Source organism: Chiloscyllium plagiosum, unplaced genomic scaffold, assembly GCF_037043375.1.
Source record: "Chiloscyllium plagiosum isolate Xiang-an unplaced genomic scaffold, Cpla_swu_hap1 HiC_scaffold_6, whole genome shotgun sequence".
Taxonomy (NCBI): Eukaryota; Metazoa; Chordata; class Chondrichthyes; order Orectolobiformes; family Hemiscylliidae; genus Chiloscyllium; species Chiloscyllium plagiosum.
In genome coordinates, this window is record NW_028270144.1 from 105,049,108 (window position 1) to 105,061,117 (window position 12,010).

General features: G+C 41.0%; 1 protein-coding gene across 3 annotated transcripts in view; it reads left to right on the top strand.

The window, feature by feature from the left end:
* Positions 1–12,010, top strand: part of anos1 (anosmin 1) — a 208,682-nt gene that overhangs the window by 149,328 nt on the left and 47,344 nt on the right. For all 3 annotated transcript variants that reach the window (XM_043692163.2, XM_043692162.2, XM_043692161.2), the window contains exon 5: positions 11,044–11,228. In XM_043692163.2, the coding sequence (XP_043548098.1) occupies positions 11,044–11,228 (185 nt within the window). The remainder of the gene's footprint in view (positions 1–11,043; positions 11,229–12,010) is intronic.

The following is a 12,010-nucleotide window of genomic DNA, read 5'->3' on the forward strand; positions in this document are numbered from 1 at the left end:
ACTTTAATAATGTAGAACAATGGAAGTCTATGCTGTGGTTAGGATAGAAAGCGAAGCTTAGGAATTTAGTAAAAATACTTTCAGGAATTAGACAGCTTTGGCTCAGTCTCCATTAGGACATTTGAAAATATCTGATAAATTACTTAGTAGTAGCCATTGAGACTGAACAATCTTTGTATTAATGTGAAGGAATTTTAAACATTCCGACTTCAAAACAATTAGATTACCAAATAGTAGGCTTCCTTGATGGCTATTTCTACTTAAAGTGATGAGAGGAGCCATATAGATTATGAAAAGTCCTTGATTGGACTCCTGTTCTGTAAAGATCAGGAGGGCAGCAAGAAAGACACATGCACTGATCACCTGAACAAGCTTCCAGTTTGTAATCATGATTTTAAAACCTCTACTGCAAGTTAACATCCAGATTAGAGAGTGCTATTAAAAAGGGAAATGGATATTTGCAATCTGTAACTTTTCCAATTTGGATTTCAGTGTCAAACATGCTGGGCTGGATTTGACATCCAGTGAACAGATGTCATGACTAGATGCGGAAGTAGGCGTACCTTCCCAGTTTACAGCAAGATGGGCTGAGAGAGACTGGGAGCCGGGATGTATGAGGTGCAGGAAGTAATGAGGTTGCCTGACGTTTGGGGGTGGGAGGGGCGGGGGTAGAGGCTTTGATCAAAACAGTGGACCCACGGTTGCCTCTTTCATCCTTGAAGTTTGACCAGTGTTGCTTGTCAGGTTTCTGAACCATTGCCAACTTCTGTTCACTGCCCACAGTTTGTGATCAGGGCAGAATGGGGCCTTAATTGCCTCATGATTGGGTAGATCACTCAAATAAAATGATCTCCCTCCCCTCCACATAAAATTGCAAAGGTGGTTGAGAGGTGACGTGATGCCTCTGACAGCAAATGTGCCCAAAACCCACTTCTGATGTGGGGGATGGGCAGGCTTTAAAATTCTGCACAACACAGACAAAGGTCACAGTCACACTATTAACTAAAAAAGTTGTAGACGTCTTTCAATTCATTCAGAATATCTATCATGTACTTGGAAGACCTAATTTCAGAAAGTAATTATTTAAGATATTTCAAGAACATTTTTGTCTGCTCAAGAACAATGTAGACATGATGGACGAGAAAAGCTGTTCACAGTGGAAATAGTCGAACTAAATTATAGCCATTTATCAATCAACAAGCAGTACTTTATATGGATTAAAGCACCATTAATTTATTTACCAAATCATTTTTAAAAATTAGCCTTGTGAGGTAAAATCCTTTTGGGGATTGGTCCATGGTTGGCAAAAGTACCCTTCACAACTCTTCGAAAGAAATGCAAGAATGTGAAAACACAAACAATGTTCAAGGTTTGAACCGATGCTCATCTAGCATAAACTTCCCATTGTATTGATTCATTCAAGTCAAAAAGTACTCAATTGACTGTGAAGTACTTTTGAGACATGCTGGGACCATTGAAGAGGCTAAATGCTTGATCCTCATGAAGAACCTAAACTCAGAGAGGGGGCTTGATATGGAAGAAACAAAGTCTGAAGAAAGTGATACAGTAGGTGGTATTTTGGGAAATTTAGCAAATTGAAGAGGGAATATGGCAGTGGCAGCCAAACTGTTGGACTCTGGTTTAAACATCCATGAAGTCTTCTCATTGATACAAAAGGAATATTGAAAGCTGTATACTGCGGTTCTATAATTTCATGCCATATCTTAGGATGCCTAAAAGTGCTTCACAAATCAATTAATTTGAAAAGCATTCACTGTCACTACATTAACACATTAAGCAGCCTTCTCGTATGAAGTAAGGTTTTACAAACAATATAGCATGAATGGTCATTGAATCTATTTTCTGGAGATGTTGTCTGAGGTAACATTGTTGCCCAGGGTTCAGGGACAGTCTCTTGCCCCCTTTGAAAAATGCATGAGATCTTTATCATAAACCTGAACAGGCAGACAGTGGACGCTTCTGCATTTGTACTTTTGTGAGCAGTGTTGCATGGCTCTTATTTTCAAAGTTAAAAATCACACAACACCAGGTTAAAGTCCAACAGGTTTAATTGGAAGCACACTAGCTTTCGGAGCGACGCTCCTTCATCAGGTGATTGTGGAGGGCTCGATCGTAACACAGAATTTATAGCAAGAATTTGCAGTGTGATGTAACTGAAATTATACATTGAAGAATTGATTGTCTGTTAAGCCTTTCATCTGTTAGAATACAGTGATAGTTTCACTTCTTTCATGTGTAAATCACAAAACCCTTTTTTTTAAAGTTGCATTCTCGGATTAGCTGTTAACAATGGTGATAGCTAGACAATATGTTGAAGGTGTTAACCCCCTGTGTTCTCTGTCAATGACCTGATGTTTAGATTGATTCCAATCTAAAAAGTGAGATAACAGAGTTTTACATAAATTCATGCAGTTTTTGAGCTCAGAGTTCTACATGAATATATGTGGTTTTTGAGCAAAGTGCAATGTAACTCTGAAAGTACCAAAAAAATTCACCACACAAAATATATGTGTGCATGTGGGTCTTTGTCTGTCTGTGTGTGTGTCTGTCTGGGGTGGGGTTTGTGAGTGTGAGAAAGTGTGTGTGTGTGTGTGTGTGTAGTGAGTGCAGAGTGTCTTAATTCTGTGAGGGGGTGCATGTGTGGGAGTCTGTGTGTGTATAAGGGTGTGTGTGGGTGTCTGTGTGCGCGTCTGTGTGTATCTGTGTCCGTATGTATGTGAGAGTGTGTGTGTGTAGGAATATCTGTGTGTGTGTGTGTGTAGTGCAATGGTGATCACCTGTAATGTGACATGAACCCAAGGTCCCGGGAACTTCGGTACCCATAGGGAGGGCCTCAACCGGGACCTTGGGTTCATGTCACATTACAGGTGATCACCATTGCACTACACACACACACACAGATATTCCTACACACACACACACACGGACACAGATACACACAGACGCGCACACAGACACCCACACACACCCTTATACACACACAGACTCCCACACATGCACCCCCTCACAGAATTAAGACACTCTGCACTCACTACAGACACACACAAACTTTCTCACACTCACAAACCCCACCCCAGACAGACACACACACAGACAGACAAAGACCCACATGCACACATATATTTTGTGTGGTGAATTTTTTTGGTACTTTCAGAGTTACATTGCACTTTGCTCAAAAACCACATACATTCATGTAGAACTCTGAGCTCAAAAACTGCATGAATTTATGTAAAACTCTGTTATCTCACTTTTTAGATTGGAATCAATCTAAACATCAGGTCATTGACAGAGAACACAGGGGGCTAACACCTTCAACGTATTGTCTAGCTATCATCATTGTTAACAGCTAACCCGAGAATGCAACTTTAAAAAAAAGGGTTTTGTGATTTACACATGAAAGAAGTGAAACTATCACTGTATTCTAACAGATGAAAGGCTTAACAGAAATCAATTCTTCAATGTATAATTTCAGTTACATCACACTGCAAATTCTTGCTATAAATTCTGTGTTACGATCGAGCCCTCCACAATCACCTGATGAAGGAGCGTCGCTCCGAAAGCTAGTGTGCTTCCTGTTGGACTATAACCTGGTGTTGTGTGATTTTTAACTTTGTACACCCCAGTCTAACACCGGCATCTCCGAATCATGACTCTTATTTTCAAAGTTGTTTACAAATGTTGGATTCTATTCTACAAATGTTCCCTTCTCCTATTTCATTTACCCCACCCAACAGCATTCAAAGCCAATGAACTTGCTTCAAACTATTGCTACCCACAAAAGTGCTACCACAGTTCCTCCCAGTATTTGTTTTCCACAGTGTAATTGCTAGCATGTAACTCCTTGTTGCTGTCTGGGGCAGAATAGTACAATAGTACATCAGAACTTCAACCTTGTAACCTTAAGCTGCTGTATCTGAGATTCTTCAGAACTAATACGACTTGCTAAATTTCAATATATAAAAATGATATAAGATGAAATGGTCATAAAATATCCGTGTTGAAACTTTATTGCTGGAACAGCACAGCAGGTCAGGCAGCATCCAGGGAACAGGAGATTCGACGTTTCGGGCACAGGCCCTTCTTCAGGAATCCGTCAGAATTTTCTTTGGATAAAATTTTGAGAAATTACTTTTGCACTGTTTTTTGCTTCATTTGTGAGAGAAACCTGAATGAGGAAGAGTCTGATGGAGCTATAAAGTTATGAAGTGTTGTCATGTATGAGATATAAAAAAAGCCGAACCTGTTCTTAGACTTTATGTCTGATTAATGCAGTTTCTGTTTATGAAGAAGATTTTCCTATGTGTTTTAGAGTCAGTTTGACTCTCTAAAAGGTATACTGCCCAGTTGTATTAAAGTGGCTGATGGACAAGATTGAAGAGTTGGAAGCCAATTTAGGATCATGCATACTAATTCTAAGAGTTCATTATGTTCTGGCTTAAGATGGGACTTCTGAGATTTTGTCCTTCCATGAGCAATCTCTGGCACAGCAATGCAGACTGCAAGTTTGTAAGTTTGGAGATATGGAACTCGTGGAGCTAATCTTGCTGCCTCAATCTAACACATAGACAGAGGAGTGTTTCCCAGGTCAGGAATGTGATTGCATGAATAGTGGGATTTACAGTTCAACTTTCTGGAATCTGATAATTCGGGCTGGTTGGTGGAATGATGAGTGGATCATGATTGTGTGTGTTGGGTGTACAGTCTTCACAGTGACTTGGCACAGATACTTCTGAAGTACATGGAACTGACTAAGAGAAGTTCTTCAGCCCCATTGAGATGAGGAAGTCTTTTCTAGGAACCATCAGTAAATTTTCTCACCAGCATCAAAATAATTAACCTCATCCTCAATTACGTGTTCCTGTTGTCACAAGCTTTTGCCTGTAACTCACCTCAAGTTGCCACTTTTCCACATTCCAGCACCAAATGCCTGTCAGCTACAGGCCTCATTGACTTCCTGTCATCTACTCAATTCCTCTAAGCATGTTGGGGAGCTCATCATTTCTATTGCTGAAATATTGTCAGAGTCATAGGCTTCACAGTATCCAGTGCCTTCAACTGTGTCTTGATATCATATGGAATGAATAAAATTGTCTAAAGACTGGCTTTTGTGAAACTGGAGAAGGCAGTAATGCAGCGTTCATTTGACACCTCTGGCTGAAGATTGTCGCAAATGCTTCAGCCTTACATTTTGCACTGATATGTTAGGCCTGCCCATCATTGAGACTGAGTGTATTTGTGGAGCATACTTCTCCAATGAGTTTTTAAATTGTTCACCATCATTCACATTGGGATGTGACAGAATAGCAGAGCTTAGACCTGATCTGTTGGTTGTGGAAATATTTAACTCTGCCTATCACTTGGTGCTTATGCTGTTTGGTATATCAGTGGTTTGGTATATCAGTAGTCCTTTTTTTTCGCTTTCCCAGCTTGACACCTCATTTTTCCATTCGCTTGGTGCTGCTCCTGGTATACTGTCCAGCACTCTTCAATAAACCAGGGCGAATCCCTGCGTTTGATGACAATTATAGATTGGGGGTATGCCAGGCCTTGGAGTTGCACAAGTACAATTTTACTGCTGATGCCCACAGCACCTCATGGATCGCCAGTCTTAAGTAGTTGGATGTTTTCACAATCTATCCTGCTTAGCACAGAGATAGTGACCCACAACGCAATGGAGGGTATTCGCAATGTGAAGATGGGATTTTTCCTCCACTTGGACTGTGCTGGCAACCCCTACTGCGAATGTAAGGGACAGATGCGTGTGTGAATGGTGGATTGGTGAGGTAATTTGGTTTTCCTTTATGATTTCCTCACCAGCTACCACAAACCCGGTCTTGCAGCTATGTCCTTTAGGACTTGACCAGCTCAGTAGTGGTGCTCCTCAGTCAACCTTCGTGTGGGCAATGAAGTCACCCACCCAGAATAATTCTGCACCCTTTGCCAACCTCAGTTCTTACTCCAAGCTGTGCTCAACATGGAACAATACTGATTTATTAGCTTGGGGTTGATGGGGTTTTTTGGGTTTGTTGGAGAACATGGAAATCAGCGGGAGGTTTCCTTGCCAATGTTTGATCTGATTCCATTTGACTTCATGAGATCCAGAGTCAATGTTGAGTACTCCCAAGGTGATTTCCTCTGACACAATACTGCTATATTGCCACCTTACTGGGTCTGTCCTGCTGATGGGGAAGGAATGGTAATGGTGATGTCTGGGACATTATCTGTACGAGATGACTCGGTGATGTCAGGCTTATGCTTGTCTAGTCTGTAAGACATGAGACCCTTCCTTGGCACTAGACCTAGATGTTAATAAGGAGTTCCTTGCAAGTGTGAAAAGAGCTGTGTTTTTTACTTTCACTTCTGGTGCCGAGGACCATGCTGGGTATTCCATTTGATTTTATTCCTTTGAGGCTTTTTAGCAATTTTATACAACTTGAGTAGTGTGGCAGGCCGCTTCAGAGGGCAGTGAAGGGTCAACCATGCTAGTGTGTGTCTGGAGGCACAAAATAGGCCAGACCAGATGAGAATGGCAGCTTTCCAGATGGACATTAGTGAACCTGATGGGTTTTTGTTATTACAATTGACAATAGTTTAATTAGACTTTTAGTTTCAGATTTGATTGTTGTTAATTCACTTTCCAAAATCTGCCACAATGGAATCCAAACATAGATACCCAGAACATTTCCTGGGTCTTTAGTTTGCTTATCCAACAACCATGTGCTATGCTAAGGCCTCCCCCTTCGCTCTTGAACATATGTCTTTTTGAGGCTATTCAACCTGCTCCTGTGGCCTGTAGAAGCAGAGGAAAATATTCATTCAGCATGTCTGTTTTAGTAGTTCATAAAACTGTTTGTTGCTATGTTGCATCAGCCTTGATGAAGAGTGGTGCCCTTTAAGCTATATATCCAATTGTCTTTCTCTAATGGGAAGAGATTCCTATGGAACTTCATGCACTATGGCTAATTATCCACTAACGTACCTACCATTCCAGTATAAGTTGCCTCTCTTCATCCTATTTTCAAATATTGTTGCTCGCCCTTAGGCCACTGATATCAATTGGCATTCCATCTTCCAAAGCAGTTAGAATCAGCTAACTGTACATGGAAATTCAACCTTTGACTCTCTGGTCTGTGTGGCTTAGTCGAACGCCTGATGGTGTTTTTAACCACAGACTCAGCAGGAGATTTACACTGATTTATATTTACCTATGATGTAACTGCAATGAATAAAGAATCACAGTTATGTTTCAGAATCTAGCCTTGGGATGCAAAGTTACAAGTTGGAATTTACGCTCACTGAAATAGGCAATGGTATGTGCTCTTTGTATTTCCAAAGAACATCAGGCTGCAATTAAACACAAGAGAGATGTTACTTTGAGTAAATGAATTAAACAAATGCTAATTAAAAAAAAACAGAAGTGCTGTACTTTCACATGTAAAATGCAATTTCATTGCACACTCCGGTCAAACTTGAAGGCTATGATTTAGTTTGACAGGAAGTGTAACATGATAAAAAAATCACCTTCAGGCACTTATCTTGCTTGAAGTACTGTTTATAATTGTAAGTGAACTGAATGCTAATGTCTGTCACAAATAATAAAAATAAATTATGATAAGTCAGAATCGAAAATCATACCTCCTCTTGTAAAGTTTTTAACCTCGCCCTTAGCTGCTTATAGTTTGATTCTTATTCTGGTGAAATACTGTACAATAATAGTCTTTAAAGGTTCTTATAATAATGTAACTTTAATATATGTGGAGTTACCCTAATGTATAGCTTCACATTTTCTGTAAGGGTGCAACATCTTAAATTTGCTGTTGGGAGATGTTGGGAACTGAATGGTTTTGGCACATCCCGCATTTATTACCTACCCCTAATTGTCTTTCAACAAGTGGTGCTGAGCCATGAACCATTAAATAGTTAACAAGGCCATTTCAGAGAGCAGTTTAAATTCAAACAGAATGCCTTCGGTCTGGAGTCACATCTCGGCCAGACTAATGGAAGATAGTGGATTAGATTAGATTAGATTATTTACAGTGTGGAAACAGGCCCTTCGGCCCAACAAGTCCACACCGCCCCGCCGAAGCGCAACCACCCATACCCCTACATTTACCCCTTACCTAACACTACGGGCAATTTAGTATGGCCAATTCACCTGACCTGCACATCTTTGGACTGTGGGAGGAAACCAGAGCACCCGGAGGAAACCCATGCAGACACGGGGAGAACGTGCAAACTCCACACAGTCAGTCGCCTGAGGCGGGAATTGAACCCGGATCTCTGGCGCTGTGATGCAGCAGTGCTAACCACTGTGCCACCGTGCCGCCCACAAACGTGGACTTCCTCCTCTGAAAGATTTTAGTGAGTTTAATGAGTTTTCACAACTAAATAGTAAGTGCTAGGAAATGCAGGGTTACAGGGATAGGGTAGGGAGGTGGGTCTGTGTGGGATGCTCTTCAGAGAGTTGGTGTGAACTTGATGAGCTGAATGGCCTGCTTCCATACTGTAGCGATTCTATGAATTGACTGCAACCTTGTGTTCTTACCTCCCTGTGCCCATGCAACATTTCATAGCAGTCATCAGTTAATAAACATCCAAATGGTATGTGACCATCCCCAAATCATTAATGGCAAGTTACAGAAAGTAACCACAACACCCATATTTTATGGACATTATGAATTCCCATTTATTTTGTTAGAAATTATTCCAGGATAGGGTTATTAACTTTAGTTGAGAGTTATGGCATTGCTGTGCAATTCTCCATTGGCTCCAATTAAATGCTTATAATCTGACATGTGAGATGACAGCGTCATAATTCAGGATGACATTAAGTGCACTGAAAGGAACAGTTAGAAAAATGGCATTGGGCCAGATATTCTGAGGAGAGGCAATCTCTACCCTTTTTTTGTGAAAGGAGAGTGATCCATATTTCTGTGAAGTGATCGTGGTCAGGGCTCCTTCACAAATGCAGAGCATTATTTTCATTCTGACAGTTCTGTCATTGTGCAGAACAGTTGGGGGAAGACAAACCACTACCCCCTTTTAAAGCAGTCAGCTGCCATATTCTGAAATTTAAAGGTCCAAAATCAAGGACAATCACTTTGATAGCAGCTCATAAAAGGTAAGTATATAATGGAAGTGTGAGGTCAGGGACCAGCTAAGTAGGATGTAAGCTAGGTATTGATAGTGTGTCAGCTGGTTGGGATGCCAAGTGGTTAGAAGAGGGGTCATCTCGGTAGTGGTAGGTTGCCAGGGTAGGGAGAGAGTGCCAGAGGGTAGATTGCCTTGAGTAGGGATAGTTTGCCTGGAGGTAGGATATTATGGGTGAGGGTAGGTTGCCAGGAGGCAGTTAGAGTGAAGGGGCCGATTTCCAGAGGGTTGTAGGGGGTCAGGGCTGAAGTGGTGAAGTGGGTTGGGTCTGATGTTGGGCTCAAAGAGAGTGTCAAGTCCAGCTCATGTGAAAGGGGAGACAGGTCCAGCAATGGCCAAAGGAGGATATTGGAGCCAGTGGCATGGTAGGGGTGTCGGATGTCTGGGGTGTCAGGTCAGGGACTGGGGCATTTAAGTGCTCTGGGACAGATATAGTTGAGGGTGTGTATGATAAGTTTGGTGTCATTGAAGAGTTAGCCAGGAGTTAGACTATGTATTTTCCTGAGTAACTATTTACTTCATTGCTTCAGAACCCTCCACACTCTCTGATTTAAATGAAGACTTTTGGAAGGTGCAGAGGAATTGCCTGTGGAAAATTCAATTCTCCTGGGCAATTTGTGTGATGTCTGCTACAATGCAGATTTTGTGAGTTCTCACCTACACTGGAATACTGCCTCTCTGGCCATTGGAAAATCCAGGCTAAGGTCATTGAAAAAGTATGTCCATTTTTCGGGAAGATGAACAGTGACCTGCCATGAGGAAGAAAAGCTCAAGGTGTAGCTTGAGGAAAAGGAGCACAGTGGTAGTGCAGGTTCAACAGTTGCTGCTTGAAATTTCACCCAATGGTAGATCTAACACTTGCTGCTTGGTTCCTGAGGTGTCAGAGAACTGTTGTGTATTTCCAATGTTCTGAGGTATTCTTCAAGTTACAGTCTACTTTGATTCTTGAAGTATAAATTGACTCACTGTCGCAATGTTGTTCTTTTTGCTTAACAAAATCCTGTCCTCCCTCTAATGTGTGAGAAGGAAATTACCTTTTGCTTCTTCATCTGTGTAATCACATTATCACCAGAGCCTTCTTTCATTTGGGACTTATACTGTAAATGCCCTGTATATTTATCTCTCCGACAAATTTCAGCCGTCTCCTCCTTACTGACCTCTTTCAACATGCTGTTGTTCAATTCTTCCAAAGTTTGGCTACGTTGATATCTATGTCGAGAGTGCGGTGCTGGAAAAGCAATGTTTTGGGCATAAGTGTCTGAAATATCGATTCTCCTGCTTCTCAGATGCTGCCTGACCTGCTGTGCTTTTCCAGCACCACACTCCTGATTCTGATCTCCAGCATCTGCAGTCCTCACTTTCTCTCCATTGATATCTATATCATATAACTTAGAATATTTTCTACATTAAGAAGTGCAATATAAGTACATATTGCTACTCTGTTTAACTGATAAAGTCGTATTCTTATGATATTTTTCAATTGACTACTCAGTTGTTTATCACTGTGTGCTCTGGCAGATCAGAGTTTCTTACGGCATTTATGTAGACATATTTAAGAAGAAATGGCAAAGATTTGAGCTTGTATTTAATTTATCATGTGGTTCTTGAGTCTTGTCAATCCTGAGGAAAGGTCACATGAGAAACTCAGCTACAAATTATAAAGAAAAACAGCAGGTCATATAAGAAACTCAGCTACAAAGTATTAAAAAAAAGCAGCACCCTCTAGTCTTACTAATGTTGTATCTTTTGAAAAGTGTTGTATGTAACCTTTTATATGTCTTTTATTCGAAATATTCCGAAATGTCTTCTGTATCACTGTCTGTACTATTTAACTGCTATAATGATAATCTCTTATGGTGCCCTCTGATATAGGTGTCCCACTGAAACCCAGAAAGGAACTAAGTTTTACAGAGTTACCAACTGGAAATCTGGAGATCAAATGGTCATCAAAGTTCAACATTTCTGTCGAACCAGTTATCTATGTTGTACATCGAAGATGGAACTATGGCATCCATCCTAGTGAAGATGACGCCTCTCACTGGCAAACTGTAGCACAGGTCAGTAATACACATAAACCAGATGGTTATTTTTCATATTACACTCAAATAATAATCACTGCTTGGAAACTTCATGTAAGACAGGAGTGGATGGATTCTTGACTGTCAATGAGTTAAGGCTATTGGGGTGAGAGGGAAAATGGAGATTGGCCATGAAATAATCGAACGGTGGAGCAGGCTAGAGGGTCAATGGGCCTATTCCTGCTTCTAATTTGTATTTTCACATGTCAAAGTTATTTGGGGAAGTGAATTCTAGATTTCTGCTATACTTTATGTGAAAAAATGCTGTCGGACTCTGCTCCTAAGTGGCATTGATCCTATTTTGAGATTATATTTTCTTATTATGGATTCCTCCATCACAGGAAATAGTTTCTCTACATCTACTAATAAATCCTGAAATAATTTAAAATACCTTGTTTAGATTATGCATCAACTATCTGAACTCAAGGGGATACAAGCCAAGTTCATGTAATTGTTTCTCATGATGTGACTTCTTAAGTTCCAGTGAATCATTCCAGCTGAACTGTGTACTGTAACTCTCTTATGTGTCAGCTGTGGTTGGTAGCACACTTGCCTCTGAGTCATATGGAGCCAAGTCGCACTCCAGGGACTGGGTATTACATACCTTGGCTGGAGTTTCTGTCATGGAGGCACATAAAATAGGAGGGCGAACCATAAACTCCCACCATCATCACCCCCCCACACTTGCCCACCACAACTAACACTGCAGAGGTCTTAACGTTAATAAGGATGGAGCAGGGAAAGGGGCTGTGAAATTAGCA